Source organism: Microtus oregoni, unplaced genomic scaffold (genome assembly GCF_018167655.1).
Source record: "Microtus oregoni isolate MIOR12 unplaced genomic scaffold, Mior012 000043F_ref0000047, whole genome shotgun sequence".
NCBI lineage: Eukaryota > Metazoa > Chordata > Mammalia > Rodentia > Cricetidae > Microtus > Microtus oregoni.
The window spans coordinates 5012257-5039277 of record NW_024543210.1 but is presented as its reverse complement, the minus strand read 5'-3'; the positions used below and the strand labels follow the sequence as shown (position 1 = coordinate 5039277).

The window sequence follows — 27021 nt, the reverse complement described above, 5'->3', positions numbered from 1 at the left end:
ACAAACCCACCCAGACTCTGGGTTTCTTATTTTATTCAACTTTTAATAAAATTCTTGATGATATTTTTGAAAATAGCTCTTTTATTGAGTTGTACATCACATTCCATATACTGAAATATATCATTCAACAATTTTTAGTGCCACCATCACTCCTTAATTCTTATTACCACTAACTGTGTCTGGATTCTCGACATATCACATATATGGGTCATCCCAGTGTGTGCTCCTTCATGTCTGTTTCCTCTCACTGAGAATGAGGTTGAAACTTGTACTAATATGTAGTTCCTTTGACTGCTGAATAGTGCTCCACCACATAGCTGCAGCATGTTGTTTATTCAGCTAGCAGGCATTGGGTTGTCTCCACTATGGAGCTTTCGCGAGCAGTGCCACCAGGACACATCAACACAGGCTTTGTGTGGGCATGTGCCTTTGTTTCCCTTGGGCATAAATACCATTGGTAGTCATGCCGTAGCATGCCGAGTGTGTGTCCAACATTCTGAGAGAGGTAAAGTTTTACTTTGATAAAATTTCAAATTTAGGAAAAAATTCTTTTAAATTTATAAAAAAATACTTTTTACTCATATTGACTTGTTGTTAGAGCCATGATTTGATTTATAGTTTCGTTATCTGTCTTTGTGTATACATGTATATACATGTTTATTAGGCTGGGCATGGTAGTGCCTGCCTGTAACTCCAGCACCCAGGGGACTGAGACTGCAGTTCTAGGTTAGCCTGGACCACATGTCAAGAGACCCAGTCTCAAACAAGAAAAGTGCATTCATGTATATATTTATACATTAATTGTTTTCTATAGATACTTGCCTATACAGATATATGCATACATCTGTATTTGTTATTAATTCTATGATGTGTGTATAGGTTTATGTGATTTCCTTTTCTTGTTTTGTTTTTTTGGTTTTGCTTTGTTTTGTTTTTTAAGATAGGGTCTCGCTATGTATTTCTGGCTGCCCTGGGACTCACTGTGTAGACCAGGATGGCCTCAAACTCACAAATGATCTGCCTGCCTCTGCCTCCTGAGTGTCACTGTGCACAGTATCCTGATGCCTGGGCTTGCTTGTTATCTCAGGATGAGACTCGAGTCTGTCTTCTTGTAGCCACAGAGTAACAGTCACACCCAGGGTACTTGCTGCTGGTCTGCCCCATAGATACACCTAACTTTGTTTAGGTGTAAGCTGAGGGGCCCATTAAGGTTTCTGGCTGTAAGGTCCCTCTAAATTCTAGAGTATGAATAATCTGTGGGGTCTGTGTGCATGTAGCCTCTCCTGTGACCTCCCTGACTCCCATCTCCTTCCTTCAATGCATCCTCCTCACTGCGTGGGACAGATGTCAATAAAACTCAGACCTGTCCCAGCCCACTGCCTGGTGGCCTTAGTGAGTCACTTGTTAACTGAAAGATGGAGGTCAGCCCCTCACTCTAGTCTGCCCCACCTTTGCTAGCTTCTTACTCCCACCACCTTGGAGCTATTGTGTTCTTGTTTACACGGTCTCAGTGTACTTCCCCTAGGGAATTCCTGTTGCCTGTTTGATACCCAGCTGAGGTATCCCTCCCCAGGGCTGAGCTCATACCCTTACCATGGCTCCTGCCACACCCAGGCAGTACTGTCTGTCTCACCGATTACTCTCATGAGATCATGAGTCCAAGAAATAGGAGAAATCCCTGTCCGTAACTTGTGTGCCCACGCAGCACAAGGTACTCCACAAACTCTTCAAGAATGCCCATGAGAGATCGGAGGAATTGGCCAAGTCTGGACCTGACTGGCAAGCTGCCAAAGTGAGGATGAAAAGGAGTAACAGTGGAGACTGAGAGCCAGCTGCACAAGCCAGCTGAGTACGTGGTCCCTGCCCCAGTTACGAGGGGAACATCAATTCCAAACCAGACGGCTCTAACCACAGGGTCATAACATTAGGATTGGGCCAATGGGCTGGCTCAGACAGTGGAGACGCTTGCCGCCAAGCTTAAGTTCAATTCCTAGACGCATTTTTTTTTTTTTTAGAAGGAGAGAACCAATTCCTGCAAGTTGCTTCTTCCACAATAAATGCTAAAAACGGAAAGCTGCAGGACAGTCTTCTTGACTCCTGCAGCAAAGACCCATTTCTGACTACTACTGAATTTCATTCCGTGCTTCCCAAGGCACTGAAAGACATCTCTGGGGGCTGGGGAATAGATTAGCAGGTAAAGTTCTTGCCATGCAAGCATGAAGACCATAATTTAGGCCCCCCAATCTGGGTGGGGGTGGAGGCTCACCTGTAATCTCAGTCCCTGGGAGATGGAGGCAGAAAATTCACAGAGCAAGTTAGCTAGCTAGACTAGCTCAAACAGTGAACTCTGGATTTAGTAAGAGACCCTGCATCCACACAGAAGGTGCAGAACAGTAGGGAAAGACACCCTTGCCAGCCTCAGGACTCCACACGCACTCACACAGATGTGCATGGGCACACCCACACACCCATGTGCCTGTGCACATACACTGTGCATTCACCCCATACCCGTGAACAAAAAGGCCACTGTTCTGAGACACACACAGCACCAAGTATGCCATCTTGGCGCTCTAAGGTGGCCGTTCGGTGGCAAGATGCTCATTTGCATTTTGGGGAGCTCTCACCAGATGTTAAGATGCCATCTTAAGAGAACTATTTCTTTTAACACCTACCTTATTAGGCTGTAGGGAAGAGACTATGGACCACCGAGAGGCTGGGTAAGTCCTCACTCACCAATGAAGGAAATATAGGAGCGGCAATGGCTCAGTCTCCAGCCGTCATCCCCACAGAATGTCACCGCACACTTTAAACAAAACTGTGAGCTCACGCTTGCACTCCCTGCTTCCTGGATTTTACTTTTACTAGAAAACCTTGGTGTAGGGCTTTTTGGTTTTGTTTTGTTTTTCTCCCAGAAAGATGAGTGTTGGGGCTAGCAAGATGGCTCAGTGAGTCTTGCTTGCCAAGCCTGGCAACTTGAGTCTGATTCCTGGGAGCCACTTGGTGGAAGGAGGGAACCAATTCCCCCAGGTTACCCTCCTGCCTCTCTATGTGTACCCACGCATATGTATGCTGTGCACATGCATATACACACAGTCAATAAATAGGTGCTAAGAACAAAAGACCACAGCGCTGGGGCTGCACTGCAGCAGCTGGTTCTGCTTACAGTGATGGCCAGAGCGTCAGCGTTGGCCAGCCACACACTGCCCACCTAGTTCACCAAGCTGATGGCTAAAAAGAAAGAGAACGGTCATTCAATGCATCCCCACAGACCATGTGAGCAGATGAAGAGAAATCAAAGCATTAGGTACATGTATTGGTGCCTGAGAGAGACTATCCTGAGGACCCTCTGGAAGCCGGTCAGGTGTCCAGGAGCTGACAGGAGGGAGGACGGTGGAGGGACTTGTGTGTAATAGCGGGTTGGAGTGTTGTTCTTTGCAGGAGGGTGCTGTTGCAGACAGATGTCATTAGGGGGACAGAGTCTGCCCCTCCCTTCCCTAGGGGTTGGAGTTTTTACTTCCCCTAAGAGCAACAGTTGCTTCCAAGATTTTGAGACTGGCAAGGAAGGGTGCCAAAAGGTGCTTCCAAGGAAGTCTGGCTAGGATAAGATGCTTAGCTGGCTGCAGTCAGGGGGGAGTCAGAGGAAGGGTACCAAGAGATGCTTCTGAGGAAGGCTGGGCATAAGATGCTTAGCTGGGGGACTGGAGAGATGGCTCAGAGGTTAAGAGCATTGCCTGCTCTTCCAGAGGTCCTGAGTTCAATTCCCAGCAACCATATGGTGGCTCACAACCATCTGTAAAGGGGGTCTGGTGCCCTCTTCTGGCCTTCAGGCATACATGCAGACAGAATATTGTATACATAATAAATAAATTTAAAAAAAAAGAAAAATTAAAAAAAAAATGCTTAGCTGGCTGCAGTCAGGGGAGAGTCACAGCAAGCAGGTGAGGCCCCAGAGAAGTTTCTTTCCCAATCAAGAAAATGTTCTTTTTGTTTCTCTTTCATACTTCCTTGCTAATGTTTAAAAAGTTTCCTATTTAGAAATAATTCCAAATTTCCAGGTAAATTTCCAGATTAAGAATATAGGACAAAGGGGGCTGGAGCGGTGGCTCAGTGGTTAAGAACACTTGATGCTCTTGCAGAGGACCTGGTTATCCCTGACCTCCTCATGTGTGTCCCTGTGCGTGTATGCATGTGTATACTCAAGTACCAGCACCTGGCATGTGTGTGGCACACTTATATACATGCAGGCAAAACACCCATACACATAAAATAAAAATATATAAACCTTAAAAGGATAGGGCAAAATTACCCTTTTCTCAGCTTACTATTAAACGCGTTTAACTGTAATCATCATTTCTCTTGGTAAAAAGCATGGAATGGAAAATCAGCCACTCCCTTCCTGCCTCCCGTGGTTGCTGTTTTTGAATTTGGGGTTTTACCTTCCATAAACCTTTCTAGAGGTTGTGCCTGGAGCATGTGCCAGGGCAGAGAATGCAGTGCCTTTGGGAGCTGAGTTGCAGATGGCATTCTGGGGTCTCATTTCCATATAGACTTAGGTCCTGTACCTGCTCAGGGACAGGAGTGAAATGGGAAAACCAAAGACTTCAAATGGTATCCTGGCACAGGCCTGTAGGGGAACAGACAGTGCAAATAGAGGGGCAGGAAGGGAGTCAGGACCGCTTGTTTATGACCATAGAGGACCCCAGAAGTTCAGCACTGTCATGTCCCTTTGGAGTCAGAGTGGGGGTACCACATTGGCAGAGGACCTATGAAACCGTTCAGATGAGGGCAAGGGCACGGTGTCCACTCAGGGCTGGGCTCAGCTGCTCTAACTCCAGTCTCATTCTGGGGTTAGTTTGGGAGGCTGGAGGGCCAGAGTGCAGGGGACAGGGTGGCCAGCCAGGGGACTCCTGTACTGCTTTCCCAGCTCCTTGGTTAGTCTGATGGAGACGTTCAACGAGAAGGCAGAGCAGCTGGTGGAAATCCTAGAAGCCAAGGCCGACGGGCAGACTCCGGTGTCCATGCAGGACATGCTGACCTGTGCCACCATCGATATCCTGGCCAAGGTAATGGGTGGTGCTGGCCAGCAGGGGGTGAGGCTGGGGCACGGCGGGGGGTCCTCTTCTCTCTTCTTCGTTCTATAAGCTCAGCTGTTCCTCTTCTGTGCTCCACATAGTTTTCATGTTTTGTCTCCTTGGTTGTTCAAAATGACCTAGTGTGAGGTTGGGGTTCTGACTTCATCTCCAGAAAGACACCCCCAGAGTATTGGGACTGACTTCAGCTGGCCCTCCTGTCTTTCTTATCCTCTGCACCCCTGTGGGGTATGGCTGGGCCAGTCACAGTAGACTTGGTAATCAGATAGCACAAAGCATGTCTGAGGGCAGCCACGGAGTTGTGAACAGTGCAGTGTGTGTGTGTGTGTGTGTGTGTGTGTGTGTGTGTGTGTGTGTGTGCGCGCGCGCGCGCGCGCGCGCGCGCGCGCATGCGCGCACCCCCAAGGAAGGCTGCAGCTCAGAGAGAAACAGCATTGGGTGGAGGTGGGGCGGAAACTGTCCACTAATGCCTCAGGACTTTCTGTGGGGTGGGACTCTTCCTGGGTCTCTGTCAGGTGTGGGTGGTCCAGCCAAGGCCCAGGTTTCCAGGTGCGTGTGCCAGTCTCTGTGTGGATGCGCCGTTCCCTGTGTCTCCAGGTTTGACTTCAGCTTTCTCTCCTCACAGGCAGCTTTTGGGATGGAGACCAGCATGCTCCTGGGTGCCCAGAAACCCCTGTCCCAGGCAGTGAAGGTTATGCTGGAGGGTATCAGTGCATCCCGTAACACCCTGGCGAAGGTACTGCCTGCTCTTCCGTGGTAACCATGTGGTAGTCGTGCCTCTGGGTGTGCCGATGCACCACCCTCAGTGGCTTTTTCAGAATGTGTTTTGGGTGCCAGTGTGTCCAAAATGACTTCTGAATCCAGATTTGCATGCTTTACCTAAAAATGGAAGGACAAAATCAAAGCAGCTTAATGTAAGTCAGGAGTTAATTTTTGTCTTGTGTTAAACGATCCCCAAAGCAGGCATTCTGGGGTGCTATGATGACTTCACCATGTCAGATGTTCCCGGACTCTTCTGTCTTTGTGTTCCACTGTCCTCAGCACCTCACTCCATTGTCATAAGATGGCTGTTGTAGCTCCAGCTATCACTTCCTTATTCCAGACATGAAGAGGAAGAAAGGGGAAAGGTGATTCCTGAGCCAATCTGTTCCTGGGGGCCTTCAGTCTTTGAGCTTGCAGCCCCAAACGCCACCCCATCTTTTCAGCCATTGATTCTTCTTCACTTCCCTCTGGCCCGGCCCTGACTTCTCCTTCCCAGTACAGCCCTCACTGTCTCCCTCCTTCAGGGGCCCTTTCTTCCCAGCGCTGCATGGAGGTGGAAGGGCCTCTCCTCCCATCATTTCTAGGGACTTGGTGCAGGAGGGGGAAGCTCATGCTTGGACACAGCCTGTCATCTTGTTCTGGTCTGCCCGGCTGCTTGGTCTTTTCTAGAATTTTCTCACGTTCTCCCTGGCACATTGCTGTATAGATTTCTGGGTGGGAGCTGGGGAGGGAACTGCGGACCTTAAGGGCCGTCTTGAGCTAGGGCTTTCCTTCAGTTCATGCCCGGGAAGAGAAAGCAGCTGCGGGAGATCCGAGAGAGCATCCGTCTGCTGCGCCAGGTGGGGAAGGATTGGGTGCAGCGCCGCCGCGAGGCCCTGAAGAGGGGTGAGGACGTGCCTGCCGACATCCTCACGCAGATTCTCAAAGGTGCGGGCAGGGGCACCAAGGAGCTGGGCTGGGTGGGCTGGGAGTGCTCAGGTCCCACCATCCACACTCCTCACCCCTGCCTCTGGCTTCAGAGAAAATGGTGCTCCGTGAGTTGGAGCCAGGGCTGCCGTGGGTCTGAGCGTGTCCTTGCCTTTCAGCTGAAGAGGGAGCCCAGGATGACCAGGTCCTGCTGGACAACTTTGTTACCTTCTTCATTGCGGGTGCGTAACTTGTGGTGTGGATGACCCAAGCTTTGCTCCGAGTACCTTAACCCTGTGAGCCTAGCTCCCTGCTGGTCACAGGGGAGGAGCCTGTCTGCTTGCTGTCCTGGTGACCTAGCTGTTGACTGGGCTGTTTGAGAAGCTGACTGCTTTGGCTCAGGAGAGCTTGGCTATAAATTTAGGATTCCCTCATTTCAGGTTTAATCAGATGTGTGCCAAGAACATCATTTGTTCATCTTCTTATTGGGTTATTGCTGATCTAGAAAGCCCCTTCTTACTCCCCCCACCCGCAATCTGGCAGGTATCTCCTCCTCCCAGAAGCTTTCAGCAATTGCCCAAGTGGAAAGCATCCTCATGTCTGCCAGCTCCTCCTGATGTGTGAGGCCATATTATCCAAGTTGATTTGGTGAGGGCTGTCTCCCCCACCATGAGGATTCCCTGCTCCACAGTAGTGAGACTGTGGTGTGGACACTTCCATGGTCCTGTGCAGCAGGGACCCCCACAGATGGGACAAGATAAACAAATGCTGGGTGCTGGGAGGGCACAGGTGAACAGAAGAGGGACAAGTCATGGTCCCATGGCTGAAGTAGACAGACAGGTTCTGCCACTTGGATGGGATGTGGCAAGGGGGGCAGAAGCCCATGTAGAGGCTATGTCAGAGCTGGACTGTAGGGCACCATGCCCACATGAGGTCAAAAGCATGGTATCATAGGGACTGACAGGAGACCTCCCCAACCAAAGGCCAGGGCCAGTGTGGAACTCCTGGAGAGCCTGAACTTCATTTTCCCCTCTGCAAGCTGGGATGGCTGGTGCTACCCACACTTCCACCTGTCCTCACAGACCATACTGAGCCTTGGCCTGTGTGGAGCCAGGGGCCCCAGGAGGGGGCGCTCTGCTGCTCACAGCTCAGGCAGCCCAGGGCTGTCCTGGCTGAGACCCTAGGAGCAGGTGGCCTCACCTCCCTGTGCCAGCTGACTGTGAGATGGCTTGGCTCATCACTGGTGGCTACTTGCTGAGCTATTTGCCCCTCGGAAGTGCATTCATGTGACTCAGTGCTTCTCCTGCCACCAGCCACCCTTAGAGGGTTTTGACCCTGTCGACTTGATGACATCCTTCCTGACCTTAGCTCTCCTGAAAGGACTCCTGGCCTTTGGTTGGGGAGGTCTCCTTTCAGCCCCTGTGACTGAAGGGGCCTCTGGGGTTGCAGAAAGCTTTGGGTAGGCACACAGAGGCCTGGTCAGGGCAGGGACTTGGGCTCAAACACTTCCAACTTCAATTTCTTCTTAGCTTCAGTTTTGTTTGAGACACTGTGTAGGCCAAGCTGGCCTCAAACTCAGAAAGATCCTCTTGCGTCTGCCTCCTAAGTGCTGGAATTAAAGGTGTGCGTCTCCATGCACATCCCTTTAGCTTTCTTCTCTGTGAAATGGGGACAGCTGCAGAGGATGGAAGGAGTGGATTTTAGAGGATCTAAGTTGAGGCATGGGGCAGGCTTACACACCCACTGGCCAGCAGAGGGAATGCAAAGACAGACAGATGGACCGTCTCTTTCATATCACAGCTGTGGGAGGAAGGCTGCTCCCAAGAACCTGGGCTCACAGGCAGGGAGTGGGAAACCCCTATAGCTTTACCTAGAGCAGTGACTCTCCTTCCTCCTTAGGTCATGAGACTTCTGCCAACCACCTGGCATTCACGGTGATGGAGCTGTCTCGCCAGCCAGAGATCGTGGCAAGGTATGAAGCTGCCATCGGAAGTGGTAAAGGGCTCTTCTGATGTCTTTTCAAGGGCTCCCTGTCCCCACATGCCATGGCTGGAACCCTCCAGTGGGCTTTGCTTCCCTTTCCCCCAGGACCTTCATATTTGTTTCCTGTCCTACAGGCCTTACTTTCTGCTTTCTCCTGGAGAACATGCCCACACTCCTCCAGAAAAGCCATCTAGGATACACCCTGCCCCTCCACCCCAATTGATCCCCCCCCACTGCTCTAGCTCAGCAATATTTCCTCCAGGGACTGTTGGTTCTGAGTCTTTGTTTGCCAAGAGATCAAGAGCTTTAGGCTGACAAGAACTGTGGGCCCATTCCTCCCATCGTGCACAGAGCATCTCAGCTGTGGCTGACCAGCAGCCCTAAAGGTGGCATGACCAAGGAGGGTAGTGGGGGAAGGGTGGGATGTAGTGCCTGAGCTGGTCAGATCTTAGCTGGCTTCAAGAGTGTCAGAGAGCAGACAGAGCCAAACTCAGAGCCCATGGCCATGCAAGGTGCTGTAGGAACTCCTGGGAAGGGGAACAAACCTGTTATAAGCATTGGTGATCCTAGCACAAAGGGTAGAAGTGACAGATGGCGTGAGGGTATAATATAGCTTATTGGGGGCTGGAGAGATGGCTTAGTGGTTAAGAGTTCTGGCTGCTCTTTCAGAGGAACCAGGTTTGATTTTCAGCACCCACATGGTGACTTAGAACCATTTGTAACTCAAGTTCCAGGGACCCAGGACCCTCTCCTGGTATCCACAGGCATTGCATGCATGTGCTCTATAGACAAACATTCAGGCAAAACACCAATACAAAATACTAAAAAGATCACTTATTGGATTTTAAACAAATATATATGCATTAACACATGTGTGTATAGATATACTAGAAATCTGCACTTTGAGGCAGACTGGGGGTTGCTAGTGGCAGAGCACTTCCTAGCATACGCAATGCCCAGGTTCCATCCCAGATACTGGGAAAATGTGTCACATTTGAACTATTTTTAAACTCAATGTCCAAGGACACCAAGTGCACTGACACTGTGGTGCAAGCCTGGCCACCACCTGATTCCAGGGCCCTTTTCTGTCCCCACCTCAAATCTCTGCCCCCGTAAAGCAGCTGCACTTTCCCAGCCTTCAGGGTGCTGACCCATCTAGGTGTCCGGCAAAAGGAGCATCAGACAGCGTGTGTCTGTTTGTGCCTGCGTTATGTTAACTCAGCATGGAGTCCTCAAGGCGCATGCGTGTTGGAGCCCAGCTTAAAATTACCTTCCTTGTTTTTGGAAGTCTAGCTCTGGCTCCATCATGGGGTAGAGGGAGCTTGGCTTCTCTGGGCAGGGTGACATCCGGGCAGCTTCTGTCTTGTCTGCTGCCCACTGGCTGCAGTGACCATGGGCATGCAGCTGCTTCTTCAGTTACCTCCTCCAGAGCTTGTGGGTTTATGCCCTGAGGTAGAATTACCACAGGTAATTCTGATTTTAATTTTGTGGGGAGCTATCACCCTGCTTTCCATGGTAGCTACACAGCTTTTGTCCTCACCCATGCTACACCCACTTCCCAGCTCATCCTTGGCTCCACGTTATTTGTTATTTTCAGGTCTTGAAATTTTATGTATTTATTTTCACTGCTGTCTTGATGGGTGTGAAGTGGTCCAGATCCATCTAAGGCTGCAGCCTCCCTGGGCCGTTCTTGCCGTTGTCTCTGGCTGCAGCTGCTGTCAGTCCACTCTGAGGGGCATCCTCTGTAAAGGGCTGTGTGGGGTATGTTCCTTCCCAAGGCTGCTTCTGAGCAACAACAGCAGTGGATCGTTTAAGGACCCAGGGCTGGATGTAGCTGCCTTTCCCAAGGGGCAGGCAGTGTGTGCTGCTGGGAGCCCATGCCCTGCTCTTTGATCTCCTTTCCACCTGTTGCTTTAAAGTTCTGCTTTAAAGGCCAAAGGTTTCTCTCCCAGAGGCGAATTTCTCTGTCTTACCTGGTAGGCTGCAAGCCGAGGTGGATGAAGTTGTCGGTTCCAAGAGGCACCTGGACTATGAGGATCTGGGAAGATTGCAGTACCTGTCCCAGGTGTGCAATGTGGGCGAGCTGCCTCTGGGTAGATGTGGGGAGTTGACCTAGTGCCAACAGGGTCCTCCTTGGAGCCCAAGCTCCATTGGATTCAGCAGCAGGATGGAGAGGTCCTCCCACCCCCAAGTATTCAGCCAGTTGTGGAAAGTGACCCTTTAGCAACCAGGACTGAAATTGGACCTCCAGGCAAGGCTGGTTCCAAAGCTTTTTCCCTTGGAGCTGGCTCAGCAGGCCGCTCCAGTTCAGCCAAGTCCAGGGCTCCCTGCCCTAGGCAGTTATTCTCTGGGAGGAGAGGGGCCCTGCCTTCTGGCCACAGTACTGCCCCTGTGTCCTTCTCCTTTGGGCCTCAGCTTGCCCTTTGATCACAAGAGTGACGGCAAGGGTAATATTCTAGGAATCTGGGCCGTCCTGGGACGGGGTGTGTGTTAGTGGGAATGGGATGGGGACAGAGCACACTGCTCCTGGCCTTGGGATCTCCTAGGCTCCTGCATTCTTTTCTTGCATGTCCTCTGTAGGTCCTCAAAGAGTCTCTGAGGCTGTACCCACCAGCATGGGGCACCTTTCGCCTGCTGGAGGAGGAGACCCTGATCGATGGGGTCAGAGTCCCCGGGAACACTCCTCTCCTGGTGCGTGGGTTCCCAGGGTGGCCAATGTGGGACTCTCTCTGAGTTCAGGATAGCCATGGGTCTGTTACTGTTATGACACCCACTTTCCTGGCTGCCCTGTATTTGCCTTACTGTCCCTATGACCCTGCCAGGTCCTCTTCCCCCTTCACGTGTCCAGCAGACAGGTCTAGAAAGGAAGTGTTCCACATGCAGTGAGGCTTAGTCACTTTCCTGGGCCCCCAGAGCTGGCAGGAGAGAAATCTGGAATGCTCTTGGGGTCATCCGTGACTGTGTGTGTGTGTGTGTGTGTGTGTGTGTGTGTGTGTGTATGCATGTGCATGTGTACACGCATGGATGTGAGATGTATGCACACATGTGGATGCTCATGAATGTGGAAGCTGGAGGTTGACGTCAAGAACCATCGTTCTCAGTCCCTTTCCACCTTACTCACTGAGTCAGGGTCTCTCAGCCAAACCCAAAGCTTGCAGATGTGGCTAGTCTCTCTGGCCAGCTTGCTCTGGAGATTTTGCCTCTGCCTTCTGAGGCTGGAGCTGCAACAGGGCAGCCATGCTCACCTGGCATTTTAAGATGGTCTTGGGCTCCAAACTCTGGCCCTCATGCTTACATAGCAAGTGCTTTAACCTCTGGACAATCTCCCCAGTTTTTGAGTCCCCCGCCCCATTTTCTTAGCTCTTCTCCTCCCTGTGGCTCCTCCTGCCCTCGGCCTGTAGCATCCGACTGAACTGTGTGCAGTTCTGTTGTGTGTACTTCACTTGCTCACTGGGCTCATTGTGTGCAGTGCCCCCCAACCCCTCACCCATCTCTGCATGCCCCTTGACCCCCAACCCCTCACCCATCTCTGCATGCCCCTTGACCCCCAACCTCCTAACCCATCTCTGCATGCCCCTTGGCCCCCAACCCCCTCACCCATCTCTGTATACCCCTTGACCCCCAACCCCCTCACCCATCTCTGCATGCCCCTTGTCCACCCCAGGAATGATCGCTGTACTCAGCTTAGCACTTGCCACTGCCTCGATCTGCCTGTGGATGTGGGTAGATCCTGAGTGGGTGTGCCCACTCAGTGCTCATGAGGCTGTCCCCGCCAGGGCTAAGAGAGATAGCCATGGGCTCAGAAGAGCCGTTAGTGAGCAGGGATGGAATGAGCAGCAAAGCCAGATGAGGCTGCATGCAAGGCTTTGACATAGAGAGGAGGCCCCACCCCAGCTTCCTGGAGACCCCTGCCTTAGCCTCAGGTTCCTGTGAGCCTGATCATCTTTGCCTACCTAGTATTGGGTGTCAGGTGCGAAGTCAATCCATTCCTGTGTGGGATAATGCCCAGAAAATACCCCTGGCTCATCGTGATCCCCGGCTCCTCTCCCTTGCCTCATTCTGCCACGCCCTTTCACAGCTCAGCTCCAGGCTGCTGTTCTACGGGGAAGTGAGGTGGGCAGGCCCAGCATGGCCCATGCCCATAGCCCATTTAGGGGACACCTTGCTTTTCTGGGGCTAGACGCATAGCTCTTGAAGACCCAGGGTGTGGGGTGAACCAGCTCTCCCAGGAGGCACCATGAGTTCAGGTGAAGGTGGTGGGGCTGCAGCTTCCCCAGCTTTTGTTCTGAAGGCTGAAGTGAGCCTGAGGTGAAGGAGGGGTCAGCCTCCAGGGGTCAGGAGGAAGGTGCCTCTCAGCACCGGGCCTCAGTGTGTGGCCACTTAGTTGCTGGGTGTCTTCAGGTAAGCGTCTGAGCCTGTTATCTGTACCACAGGGGTCACTGTGGCTGCCACAGGGCTGTGCCAGGCATGGGGTGGTTCAACACCCTGATGGTAATGGTTATATCACAGTGTCCCCTCTCTTCCTCTTTGAGGTTTTCCAGGGGGGCAGTGGAATGTCACACCTATCTAAATAGGTAGAAAGGGGCTGTGTGCCACATCAACCGAGGGGGGTGCTTCAGTGGGATGGGAGGTGCAAGGGGAACACCCTGGGAACCAGAGACACCAGCCCCTTTGCCCGGCAGTTCAGCACCTATGTCATGGGGAGGATGGACACCTACTTTGAAGACCCACTGACCTTCAACCCCGACCGCTTCAGCCCTGGAGCACCCAAGTAAGTCCCTCTGTGAGCTGCCATGATGAGGTCTGTGGGAGAAGGCTTCTGGACTGAGCCACCTGCACCCACAGAATCCATTCCTCCAGAATCCCGGGAGGGGGTTGTCGGGGACATCACAGCTCAGGGACATTGGGCCACTTGCTGTCTCAAGTTTCTTTTCTGTTGCCGTGATAAATACTCTGACAAAATTGACTTAAGGGGGAAAGATTTGAGCGGCTAGCAGGTGGCAGAGCCAGCACAGAAGCAGAGAGGATAGGGCATGTTTGTGTCGGAGCTTGCCTACTCTCTCCATCTTCCCAGGATGCCCTGCCCAAAGAATGGTGCCGCAGACAGCAGGCGGGGCTTCCCACTAATGCAATCAAGATAATCCTTTACTGGGCAGGCTTCCTCCCAACCTCTAGTTCTGCCAAGTTGATTAACACTAACTGTCATCCCCGGGGCAGAGCTCAGCAGTTTCCTGAGGATGGCTCTGCTCCTGGCCCCAGCCTAGTGGTAGGAGGGGACAGTTGTGTGGACACCCTGCTTCTTGTACTGATCCTGAAGGGCCTCTCCCCTGCAGGCCACGATTCACCTACTTCCCCTTCTCCCTGGGTCACCGCTCCTGCATCGGTCAGCAGTTTGCTCAGGTAAGGAGGTGGAGGGCCTGGGGCCTCCAAGAAAAAACTGCAGGGTGGGGACCATGCTGTGGGGGCTGGGGGTGGAGCTGAGCATGCCTGACAGGAGAAGGGAAGGAGAGCCTATGCTTCTGTTTCTCCCCTACCTCTTTCTCCCCCTCTGTCCTCCTTCCCCGTGTCTCCTCTGCTTCCCTATCTCTCACTTTCTTACTACCACCTCCCTCCTCCTTCCCTCCTTCTCCTTCCCTCCTTTCCATGCCCTACCTCCCCCCCCCCCCCCACAGATGGAGGTAAAGGTCGTCATGGCCAAGCTGCTTCAGAGGCTTGAGTTCCGGCTGGTGCCTGGGCAACGCTTTGGGCTGCAAGAGCAGGCTACCCTCAAGCCACTGGACCCAGTGCTGTGCACCCTGAGGCCCCGGGGCTGGCAGCCTGCACCCCCACCCCCACCCTGCTGAGCCCCAGGTAGGCTCAGACTCCTTGGGCCAGGGCCTCACTGGTCCCCATTGCTGCCCATGGCCACTCACTGGCACCCCTGACCCTTCTTCTGCCGCCTTCCATGATGGCTCCTGGCGGGCCCTGTACCCTCGCCTGCTTCACACCCCCAGTGCTTCCTGTCATCTGCTGGCTCTTCAGCCTTTCTGGTGGGCTCGCCTGACTCCCAGCCACTGCCACCACCCACCATCGTTTCTCCTGAACCTCTGAACTTCTGCACTGGCCACATCCTCAAAAGAGACACCCTAACTCTTGCTCACTCCCTAAAATCTTCAAGTGACACATCCCCCAGGAAGCCCTCCTTGCTACCCACGGCCGGGCCAGGGTCCCTCCTCTGTGCTCCCTCGGTCACTTGTGCTACCTCTAACACACTGACCACACTGTATTGTGAATGTCTGCTCATGTGACCAGCTGCCCTGCCAGGCTGTGAGTGCCACGGGGCAGGGTCTGTGTGCACTTTGCCTCTGAGACCCCTGTTGCTAACTAGGGTCTGGAACCGAGTTGATGCCCAATAAATGTGTGTTGACTGCATGAATGAATGGCCGCCCAGGCCACAGTGTTCTCCTTTCTTCTGGATGCAGGATGGGGTGATGAGGTTGCTCCTTGGGGGCGGGCACAGCTCTGGAAGCTGCCTGCTTACGGCCCTAGAGAGGCCCAGGCAATACCACTGTGCAAGAAGCCTGCCTTTTCCCAGAAGGGCCCAGGCAATACCACTGTGCAAGAAGCCTGCCTGTTCCCAGAAGGGCCCTGCTGTAGCAGGAACCAGCTCCCTATGGGTAGAGTCTGTGCAGCAGGGTGCTGAGTGACTCTGGGATTACAGGAGGGGTCCTGGCCTTGAGAACTTGATTGAGAGGGGTGTGTATGGGACTGGTGCTTGTGGTTGGGATTGACATCCATACCTGCTGACACCTGCTGACACCTGTGGGCACAGTGCTGTACCTACTGACCTAGCCAGAGGAGGCTCTGGGCAACCCTGGTGTTTGGGAGCATGTCAGATCTCAAAGTAGAGGAAGCCCTTCCTATTATAGGCTGCCTGGAAGGTCATGTGCTCTAGGCCAGCCAAGGGGGAATGGTCCGAGCTTCTCCTCCTCCACTGGGAGCAAACTGCCTTCACCCATCAAGTGCCCTGGGGAGGTATAGACCAGTGAGGGTCTTTCTTGTATGTGACCTCCTGTAGTCCTTGGCAGTCTTAAGGGTGCCCCTCAGAAGGTTTTCAAGGGACAGAAGAGGCCAAGGCTAAGGAAGACAGTGATTTGCTCTGTACAGCTGGGACTTGGGGTACACTGGAAATAGGAGTGTGTGCCTGGGTTCCTGGACTGTCCCTGCCCCAGCCCAGGTTGTCCTGCAGGAGGACTTCGGCCTCAGCTTCTGAGGGATTAGAGAGCTTTGGTCTCAGCAGGGGACTGGGAACACATCTGGAACTGCAGGTCAGGCTCCTGTTGTAATCCTCTCCCGCCTCTCTCTTTCCCGCACCCTGACCAAAATCACTGCTCACTGAGAAGAGCCAGGCCTGCACAGGCAAAACCATCCCTGACTTCTCACTGTCCCCACCAGCCTTGTCCCTAGGCATGTCACAGGGTACTCTTTCTCTCCTCAGTCCTACCACGACTTCTCCACCCTGCCCAGGGCACCTCTGAAGTCTGCCAACTGCCTGCCCCATGCATGCCAGCCATGACCCCACAGGAAAGCACCTCCCTCATCACCTACCTGAGAGGGTCACAGGTCTCTGTAGGGGCACAACCTGGCCCCACCTGGAGGATCAGATCTTTCCAGAAGCGTCAAATCACCTGTGTTAGTATCTTCTGGTTATGGATTGGTAATTGCTGAATCTGAGTCTTCACATCTTTGTTGCCTCAAATCCTCCCAGGAGACAGGAAATGGAAAAGTCAGGGTCACAGTCATATGGAGTCAGGACACACTCTCCTGGCACACACTGTAGGCCTGAGTTAGATCTCTGTGGATGGAGAGATAGAGGACAGGACCGGCCCCCTGCCACCCCCTGTAGGGTTGATGCCCTGCCCAGACCTCCTGAGCCACTCCCTACCACACAGTGGGCTGTCTGTGAGGGGCGGGGCCTCAGACCACAAGAGGTCAAATCCTAACCCCACCAGTCACTGGTTTTGGAGCTTGGACTCCAGTTTCCTCATCCAAAAGGAAGGACAGACATCAGGACTCACACCTCTGGGCTGGTGGAGCAGTTAGGCGAGTTCTCACATGGGGTGGAGCGCGACACGGAGCGGGAGAATGGAGAATCCCTGGCCCGTTGGCACTTACACAACTTTATTGCTTGCTCCCCATAGGGAAGGGCAGGCTTCTGAAAGACTTGCAGTTCCCAGAGAAGCCACACGGGGCCACCCTGGAGCAGCTCTGGCATGGCCTGCTCGCCCACTATGACAGGGTGCTGCTCTGTACCTTCCACAGTCTGCTCAGGGCTTGGATTGGGAGGCGCCAGGCTGCTGTCCTGCTGGCCAACAACCTGGCCCTCCATTTTCAGTATCTTTCCAAGAGATGGACTTGGACTATGGGGTGCTGGAAAGGGGAAAACCTTAGGTCAAGAGCCAGCTGGAACTCACGGGCCACAGATGGGATCCTGGGTCAGAAATCACAAATGGGAGGGGCCTGAGTCCAGACTCTGTGTGGCTTGAGATGCCATCCTCAGGGGCTCTGGAGTGTTGCTGCCTCCTTGCCTGCCTCTAGGCAATGATGACTTTTTCTGAAAGGTCCCTCCCTTGTGAACTTGGGCACAAGAATATGGGGGGACATGAGTTCTGAATCTATATTCTCCCCTGACAAGAAGTGTCCAGTATTCACACTCAGGCAGACAGATTATACTCTGCCTTCCCCTCCACCTTGAGACCCTTTAACAGTGGGTTGCTCCGGTTCCCAAGCAGTGGCTACCCCAGCAGGAGGCATGCTGGGAATTCTCACTGCCAGGGGTAAGGTGTGCATTCGGATCCTCTGAGAGAGTGGGGATTCCACTGGGTGCTGGCTCATGGGGTAGTAACTACTTTGCTGGGTTCAGTTCCTAGCTCCCTCAAAAGGGGGTTTGGCAGGTCTAAGAGTGGGGGGCAACTGTAGCAGGAGTATCTTGTCCACCCAGGTGGCTAGCCAGGTCCTTAGTTTATCTTGGATGGGGATGGGTGGGAGTCAAAGGACCCATTTCTGCTTCTCACTCCTTCCTCAGAAGTTGGCTGGGTTTTAGCTCAAGAACAGAGTTTGTGATCAGTCCTCTGCTGGCCCTTGTACCAGGCAAGGGCCTGTCTCTGTGTGAAGGACCCCGGGAAGGGCATCAGTAGAGGTGGCCTTCGTGGCCTGTTGAGCACTACTTACAATGGCATGGTTTGGATTCAGCCTTCCTGGAATGTGAGTGAGGCCCCAGTCCTATGGACACAACTTAAAGGGGTTTTCCCTGTCACAGGGCCCAAGGCAGTGTGGGGGCCTCAGTGTCCACCAGCCTTGCCCCTGTTGCAGGCCCAAGGGTGGGAAGCCTTCCCATGAGCCTTTCCTGCTGTCACCACAAGTGTGGTTCTTAGAGCCCTAAGCCAGATGCAGGGCTTTGACCTGAGGAACCCACAGTCTGCTCCTCCTCCCACCCAGGGATACTCCAGCAGCTGAACTGTCCTTTCTGGCCTCTCTCCTGGTCTAGAGGCTGCTCATGGAGTGTTTTACGTAGGTGCCTGGGATGGGCCAAGGGTGCTTGCTGGGTGTATGGAGTTAATTTTCAAAACTGTGCTGGAGCACACAGGTGTGTATATGTGTGTGTGCACACACATGCACACACATGGATGCTTGTGTATTTTCCATATGCATATGCTTCCTATAGTTGTGTATGAATCTCATATATGTAAATCCTATGTATGTGAACCTATGTGTGTATAAGCCCCATGAGTACACATTTGTGTCTGCTTGGGTTTCTCACTGTCTCTGTATATTCCAATAGTTTCCTCTTTGTATATAAGATGTATGTGAGTCTCCATGTATGTGTATGTGTGTGTTCATGTGTATGTGTCTCAGGCTGTGTGCAGCTCGGTGTGTCTGACTTTACCATAGCTAGAGGAAGTGTCTGTTCTAGTCTGAGTTGGTGGAACATGTGAGACACACCTCCCAGGCTAAACCTTGGCCAAGCAGCCTTCCGTCCATGCTCAGCCCACATTCAGAGGTCAGGCCTCTTCCCCAAGGTTACCTGGCAGGAAGCACAGTTCTGTTGAGTGTAGATCTGCCCACTGAGGTCCAGGGGAGGCTGTATGCTCTCCCACCCAGGGTTAAGAGAGAAGCATGCCTCCTGCAAAGAGGGGATGCTGGCCACCCAAGGCCAGGTCAGATGACCTGGAGAAAGTGAGTGCAGCAGAGGGAGAGAGGTAGGAAGTGGGCTTCCTCTGTGACCATGTCACCCATGGCAGGCTCGGGGCTGGGCGTCACTGGTGTCCAGTGAGCAGTGACCCTCCCTTCCCCAACTCTTTTAAAGGCCCAACTCTTGCCAACATCTCCCGTCACACCTGCTGGTCTCTCGCCATTCTTGGGGTGCCATGAGCTCTTTCATATGCTAGGCCCTTCTGCACATCCCTACCTCTGGTCATTTCCTAGATGACCTGGTCATTTCCTCCACATGCAGCAGCTAGGGTCCTTAGGCGACTGCACACAGGCCTGGTTAGGGCCTTGGTAGTGGCCATCGTGCTCTGACCTCACCAGTAGTTGTTGGAATTGGTTCCGGGTTGCTGGTGAGCTGGAGATAAACCATCTTCAGCATAAGCTGACAGAAGCCTTATAGCCCGTGTGCACATGCTTGCCTCACAGACACGTACACATGTATGCATGGAAGGCAAATGTATGTACATATGTACACGCTCACATGGGAGCACATGTCCACATTGTCACATATACACTCCACATGCCCACTACCAAACACATGCATATATACATGCATATACACATGCCCACAAATTCTCATACATGCAATGGGCTCATTCGCTGCTGTTATGATCTCAAGGACAAGAGAATCAAGTTGTTGTTTGTTTTCTCCTAACACATGTTCCTACAATAAAGAGAACAGGAAGGGACTTGGGGCCAAGGACAGGAAAGGGAAGTGGCCTGCACACAGGAACCGACACTGGGCTGTCTCTCTGGGTGGGATGGCTCCAGGGAAGGAGGCAGAAGCTCCTTGTGGCATTTGGGCCGCCCCCTCCAGGGAGGATATGAAGGTTGGGCCCAGGCTTATCCAGTCATCCCAAGGCCCTCGTAGAGCTGGAGACTGTCCTGGTTTGTGTGCTGCCAGACTCCTTCCAGCCCTGGCCCTGACTGAAGGCTGCCTTCCAGGGCCAAGAGTGAGCATTTCTGTGGCTTCTCCACCCTAAGTCCCACCATTTGCCCCACACTAGGGCATGCCACACTGACACCCTGGCTGTAGCTGTGGCGGTCTCCTGGGCCTTGCAGCCTGGGCCTTGCAGCTGTGGCGGTCTCCCGGGCCTTGCAGCCTGGGCCTTGCAGCTGTGGCGGTCTCCTGAGCCTTGCAGCTGTGGCAGTCTCCTGGGCCTTGCAGCTGTGGCGGTCTCCTGGGCCTCGCAGTGAGTCACTGGACTGTTCTGCCCTAAAGTGTGCCCTGTGAAATGAACCTGTCCCAGGATCCCAGAACAGTTACTGCAGGAGGTGAGACCTGAGGCTGGGCATCCAGGGACTCTTGGGACTCTTCTGCCCCCTAGCTTCCTAGTGTGGAAGAACAGAAACAGAGAGGGGCACCATAGCCCAAGGCCACAGGTTCTGAGCGGGTCTGACTCTCCAGCATCATGCCAACACCCTTCTATCCCACTGCCCTTACCCTCTGTCTTCATTTCTTTTCTGTGGTTGTGATCAAACACCATAATCAAGGCGACTTATAAAAGAAAGCATCTATTTTGGGTCTCATGGTTGCAGAGGCTTAGAGTCCATGACCACTAGGGGAGGGAGCATGGCCACAGGCAGGGAGAGCACCGGAACGGTGACTGAGCTCACATCTTAACCCACCATCACAAGGCGAGACAGAGAGAGATGCTGGTAATGACATGGGCTTTGGAAACCTTCAAACCAGTGACACATCTCCTCTAATAAGGCATGTCTACTAATTCTTCCCAAACAGTGCCACCAACTGGGGACCACGTATTCAAATATATAAGCCTATGCAGGGGGAGGCATTCTCATTCAAACCACCACACCCCAAAGGCAGCGTTCCTCCCGCTGGGAGGTGAGGTGCTGTCCTAGGGTCCTACTCCGACTTCTCCCCAGCACCCACCCTATTCAGCAAGCACTAAGTAGTTTTGACCTGGCACCAGGGTCAAGGAGGAAGGAGAGACATGCAGGATGGAGGAGATGGAGACTCCAGGGTTTTGGAGGCAGTCCCAGGGGGTCTGGGTTTGCTTTCTCTTTTATCACTTAAAATTAAGGCCTTAGTGGGAGAGACCCAGTGTGGCCATCAGTTCTGGTTTTCTGGGGCTGAGGACATTCTCAGGAGACAGGCAGAACATTCAGCGTTAAAACTGGAGAAGTCCCCGGCCAGAGTGGGAGCTAGTCACCCTCGAGGGTCTCCAACTCCATATACTCCAACCCCACCTGATACTTGAACTTCCTTTGTGTCTAACCAGGCTGTGCAGCTTTGCTTATGTACTTCCAACAGCAATGAGCTCATTACCCACCAAAGCAACAAGGGATAGCCGAGAAATGGACACAGTGAAGACTGGGGACTGACCACAGAGAGGCCGAGGAATGGACACAGTGAAGACTGGGGACTGACCACAGAGAGGCCGAGGAATGGACACGGTGAAGAATGGGGACTGACCACAGAGAGGCCGAGGAATGGACACGGTGAAGACTGGGGACTGACCACAGAGAGGCCGAGGAATGGACACGGTGAAGACTGGGGACTGACCACAGAGAGGCTAAGTCACAGTGGTATTCAGGGGCAGTGGAGGCTCAGGGCAAGAGCCCCTGAGCTGCCTGTGGGCTGTTAAACAAGAATAGGAGGACAGAAGGGAAAAATTGGAAATACCTGGTGCAGGGAAAAGTATGGACCATACCTGGAGACCAGGTCTGAATTCTCTTGCTAGTCTCTGTGAACCAGTGGGGCAGTGCTGGGGTGAGCATCAGCTGTGACCCTGTAGCTCTACTTCCTCGCTTTTCCTGGGAAGGACTTCCTTTGAAACGGAGTAACCCCAGTCCTCTGGTCTTTGAGTTAGGAAAGGCCTCAGCACCCATACAAGAGTTGCCAGGAGGCCCTGGAACTGTTTGTCAGAGGTGCTTTGGTCCTTTAGCACCAGTATCTGGCTCCTCCTCCAGGAAGTTCATCTGGCTTCTCCTGCCTTGAATGCATACCTCCACAAGAAAATGTGTTTCCTGCCTGGACAGTACCATCATTTTCAGCCTGTGCTGGAGACCCCTGCCACTCTCCTGCTGGCAACTGCACTTGCTAGCTCACATTCCTGGAATGGATGTCGTAGCCAGACAACTCTTCCACAGAGAGAGTGAAAGTGTTCCGGGTCTCTCTGAGTTTATTCCCAGATCCGCCCTTAGCCCCTTTTTCCTTCCTGTGTGTCTCACACCTGGAATAACCCCAGGCCCCAGGGTGATGCCTCTGGGAGCCCTAGCCCAACACCAGAACTTCCCACTACTTTTTGGTAACCAGGAGAGAACTGAGTTGACTCTTAGTCAAGCATATAGCAAACACATACTAAGTGCTTGTAGCAGTGTGTTCTCTCAACTGTGTTTCCCATGCGAGCACAGAAGTCACCCCACTTCCCGTCTTCACGCAGCTCCCCACGTGTGGAGCAGAAAGCACCCTGTGCGTGTTCAGAAGTGTAGGTGCTCTTGGCTGAACAAAAGCAAGGCTTCCTATGCCTTGGAGACAGACAGCCTGGCTCCAGATCCCGGTTACACCCCTAGAGGGCTGATTTCCCTTCAGGGTCACTTAACCCTGTCTGTGACGTGGACCTGATGTGGCTGTCTGGGAAGCAGGATGAAATGACAAGTGTGGCCATGCTCTGCTGGTACCAGCGTGCACTCTCCGGCAGCATCCCCTGTTATCCTCTGCACTAAATGCCCATAAATGGTCCTGACTTAGTAGGTGGGACCAACTACCAGGAGGGAGGGAATAGGCATTCCACAATCTCCAGAGCTGGGGTTCCGGGGACTGATCCAGCATCCAGGGGTGCAATGGCTTCTCAAGCAACATTCCGGGGCTGCTGAGGAGAGGCCCCAGGCAGGGGAGGGCAGTGCCTAGAATTATCCACCAATCGCACAGGTTCCTGGCACCGGGAGCACGCTCTTATCTGCCCAGCCCAACATGGGGGGGTGGCCAGGCTGGCTGAGGCAGGACACTGCCTAGGAGCTGGACACGGAGCAGTCCCGAGCCAGACTGGGTGGGTGACGGCTGTTGAGGGCTCTGAGTGTCTCTGCAGGCTGGTGGCCAGCTGGCTGCCCATCTTCCCCACCATGTCGGACGGCGAGGGCCCCTCAGCTGGTGAGTGGCAGAGCTATATTTACCGGCCATAGCTCCGGTTGCAAAGGCAAGGTCTCCAGTCACCAAGGGCACCCGGCCCCCCACGGGCTGCAGGCACCAGTGAGGTGGGGACCCTTTCCTCCTAGCTTGACACCCGGGAGCTGCAGCCCAGCGTAGGCAGTTTGAGTTTCAGTCCTGGCCGCACCCCCTGATTTCCTAGTAGGCTTTAGCAGGAAGCTGCGCCTCTAACAGATTCTCAGACTGTCAGCCTAGAAAAGGGGCAGCGCTGGCCACAGGGTGAGGGACTCAAGCTAGAGGACTGGACTTCAAAGTGGGTACAGGGTGCATGGCCTCTGACACCATCTGCAAGGGAAGGCATGTCACATTAATCTGGAGTGATTACATAGGTTCTGGGAGGTTTCCTGGGATCCTGAGCCCACTGGGATGTCCAGGATCCCTGCACCAGCTTGAGACCAGCTTGCTGAGACCTCCAAACCCTCTGGGCTGGAGGTGGCTAGGGATACAGGCAAGAGGAGATGCAGTCAGATTCTGGGTCTTCCTCACATGCCCTGATATGCGGTGGGGATTGCCTCAAATAGTGGGCAAACTGTGATATTTTCCTTGAACTAGGCTGGAGAAGGGTGGGTGTGGAGAACAGAATCACCAGTGTTTACTGTGGGGCTCTGGAGGAAGTGGCCCAGGCTCTGATCTCTAGGTTGTGTGACGTCGATCAAGTGGTTTGATTTCTCTGAGCTTCAGTGTCCGTAGGTGTCAATTGGAATGTGGTTAGGTACCTGACTCACAGTGTGTGAAAATGACGGTAATGTACAAAAGTAGCTGCTGATGCCCGGTGTGCCATGGGTAGTACAGCAGCTCCTTTGAGACAGGGTAAAAGGGCACTGAGGGCAGGTGCTCAGAGGCACACACAGGCTGGGCATCTCCCCATGGTTGCGTCCTTGGTGCTCGGCTCTGGCCCATAGAGACTATCCTAAAACCTCACCTTGGTGATTCTTGGGCATTCACAGGCATGCCAGGCTGTCCCAGAAGGCACTGTGATATCTGATGGACAGTCTGGGCCTGGCTCTGTGTATGCATATGTGTTGGGAGAGAGACGCTGACAAAAGCGACTTGACCTCGCCTGCTTCCATTGGGCGCCAGCAGAGCTGGCTGCCAAGCGTTGCTGCTATGGCCGTGGAGGCCCCCCGGTGCCTGGGGAGCAGCCAGCAGCAGTCTCTGGCTGGCCAGGCCCCACACCTGACACAAACCCGGAATAGCTCTCCCTGCTCCCGGGACACAGCCCTCGTTTTAGCAGTTTGTAAAGCCACCCGTAGGTAGAGTATTTCAGGAAGGCAAAGACAATATTTAGCCTGCCAGGGCAATGGCGTGGCACTGAGTGGACATGCGTGTTGGGCCTGGGGGCCAGCGTGTCCTCTCTGTCTTGTCCTTGACTAGGAGAGGGGCATTGGGTTGGGGCCTGGAGCTGGGGTCGGTGCTGGTTCACTTTGCCCTGGCTCAGCAGAGGCCCTGGGCACGTTCTAAGTGCCATTCTCCCGTAAAACACAACATGATGGTCTTTGTCCTCCCTACATAGGTTTGACACAGTGCCTTGTCTAAGAATATAAACATGTCCTGCTAGGGAGGCTGAGGCAGGAGGATTTAAAGTTTGAGGCCATCGTCAGCTTCATAGAGAGACCCTGTTTAAAAAAACAAAACAATAAAAAAACACAAGAGACACCTTTCACCCAGACAACAGCAAACCAAACTGGCCGGTGGGTGCGGCATAGGAGGCTCTGTGTAGGAATGGATCGCCTTGAATACGTGTCTGACATTCAGGTTTCTCTGTGACTCCTGCCTCCAGCAACAGAGCCAGGAAGCTGCAGTGGGATCTCCCTGTTGTCCCTGACCAGTTTCAGGGACGGTGACAGTAGTATCAACGCTCTAGTCCTCCGTCACTGCTCCCTGGTTTGCTCATCTACTCAAAGGGGCCAATGAAGGGGCTCTCTCCTCTTCATGCTGCGGTAGGAATAAAGGAATGCAAAGTTGGCTGTGTGGGGGCTGGATAGTCAGGAAATAAGCTGAAGGGACCAGGACACCTTCCTAGTCCTGGCCATTTTGGACACGCTGTTTACTGTCTGGAGGTGAGGGACATCAGCTCCACCGTAGGGCGAAGAAAACAGAAATCCAGGGGCAGATGGCACACCCAAGGTCACCCGACTGCTAGAGGGTCTAGCAGAAACCTAAACCAAGCTCCTCCCTCCCCGTTTTCTTTGCTCAGTACCCAGGTAAGGTCCTTCCTTATTCCAGGAATCTCACCCTGGCTTCAGCAACAGCCCCCTTTTTTTCAGAGATAGCTAAGTAGCTCAACACTGCCTCCAATTATCTGGAGCCTGTTTTAAAAAATGTGGTACCTTGTTAGGGCATCCGGAAAATTCCGTGGAGAGGGGAGCACAGCAGGCGGTGCAGACTCTGCGATTTATGGCCTTCTGCCTGGGCGGGCAAGCCTGGGGGAGGCTAAGGTTACCTAGGAGTCAGCATTGTATTTATAGCAGGAACTGCCCGGCCCACCAAAGGCATGGCCTTTTCCATGCCTGCATTTTAGACTAGACTCTACTTCCGGGGTACAGGGGTGACTTGGATGCATCACTTGGCCTGGCAAAGCCTTAGTTTCGTCATTGGTAAAATGAGGACTTGCTGCCTCCCTCACTGGGTCTGTATTAGCACCTTCTGGACAGACTGGTCCTGAAGGGACTATTTCACACATCCCAGCATTCCTGTGTGGGCCTTACAACATCCAGTCCCTTTCAGTAGGAAGGAGTAGCCTGGCCCTGGGCTGTCGGTTCTGTGTTTAGGAAGGGAAATGATGGGTCTGGTCAACTCTGAGCATTAAGAACAGCCTACTGTGTTATCAGACATTCGTGAATGCAGTCAGACCAGCGCAGGGTTCAAATCCCCGCCCTACTACTCATTGCCTTGGGCAAGTCATTTACCTGAAGAGTGAACATTTGTCCTACTAGAGAGCATGGTGTGTGTGTGTGTGTGTGTGTGTGTGTGTGTGTGTGTGTAACCATAACTGAGTATGCAGGGGGTGGTCAAAAGTGAGTATATGGTGGGGGCATGACTGAGTCCACGGAGGAGGGGAGGGGACAGTATATGGAGGTGGGGTGAGGTATAACTGAGTATATAACTGAGTATGTGTCTGATTGCTGGGTGAACTTTTGCTTCCTCCTATGTAACTTCTGCCAAGTCCACTGCAGTCAGTCCATTCTTACCTTGAGAAATGGCTGCTCTTTTGTTTGTCTGTGACAGGGTTTCTCTGTCTGGCTGTCCTGGAACTTGCTTTGTAGACCAGGATAGTCTTGAACAGAGATCCACCTCCCAGTCTCAGAAGTGCTGGGATTAGAGGCCTGTGCCACTGCGCCCAGCTAGAAATACTTGTTCTTGATCCTGTCATGGAGGGAGGGTTGTTCTTCTATTAACATCACCCCGCTTCACACTCCTTTGTCAAGAGATCCAGCTAAGAGGGCCCCTGACATCCTCACAGGCTCCCCAGATACTTATTTCTTGAAGTACTTGGCTCTCTGCCTCAATTCAGAGATATCTTCCCAAGACCCTGGGGCGGGGATGGGGGCATCCAAGGCTCACTTGGTTTGTCTAGGCATATAGGAGACCCAACTCCTTTCTCCCAGGGCCTCATGCTGGTTCCTCAGCAGGCACCAAGGCAGCCCCACCTCCTCTCCTTATCCTAGCTAACACTGGCTCTGGCTTCAGTGTCTCCTAGGAGGCACTGAATCCCCCCATCCATGCTGTCCCAGACCACAGCTGTGCAGACCTTCGAGGACAGGCCTGACAGCTGTCCCTGCCCTGGTTTGGGGCAGGCAAACCTGTGAAAGGGGCAGAGAGGACCCAGGAGTGACCCTGGAACACGGTGATCTCAGGCCA

At 53.1% G+C, this 27021-nt stretch overlaps 2 protein-coding genes across 3 annotated transcripts in view; both read left to right on the top strand.

Moving 5' to 3' along the window:
• The window catches only part of LOC121434402 (cholesterol 24-hydroxylase), a 28028-nt gene extending 12876 nt beyond the window's left edge, over nt 1-15152 (top strand). The window contains exons 6-15 of one of the 2 annotated variants that reach the window (XM_041633309.1): nt 4925-5063; nt 5716-5826; nt 6629-6779; nt 6938-7000; nt 8658-8730; nt 10722-10806; nt 11322-11432; nt 13424-13512; nt 14075-14141; nt 14414-15152. In XM_041633309.1, the coding sequence (XP_041489243.1) occupies nt 4925-5063; nt 5716-5826; nt 6629-6779; nt 6938-7000; nt 8658-8730; nt 10722-10806; nt 11322-11432; nt 13424-13512; nt 14075-14141; nt 14414-14584 (1060 nt within the window). In that variant the 3' untranslated portion in view covers nt 14585-15152. The remainder of the gene's footprint in view (nt 1-4924; nt 5064-5715; nt 5827-6628; nt 6780-6937; nt 7001-8657; nt 8731-10721; nt 10807-11321; nt 11433-13423; nt 13513-14074; nt 14142-14413) is intronic. The other variant, XM_041633310.1, reaches the window with a different exon arrangement.
• Nucleotides 15153-23026: 7874 nt separating this feature from the next.
• Nucleotides 23027-27021, top strand: part of Eml1 (EMAP like 1) — a 168434-nt gene continuing 164439 nt past the window's right edge. Inside the window, exon 1 of the mRNA XM_041633159.1 lies at nt 23027-23103. Coding sequence (XP_041489093.1) covers nt 23076-23103 — 28 coding nt within the window. The 5' untranslated portion in view covers nt 23027-23075. The remainder of the gene's footprint in view (nt 23104-27021) is intronic.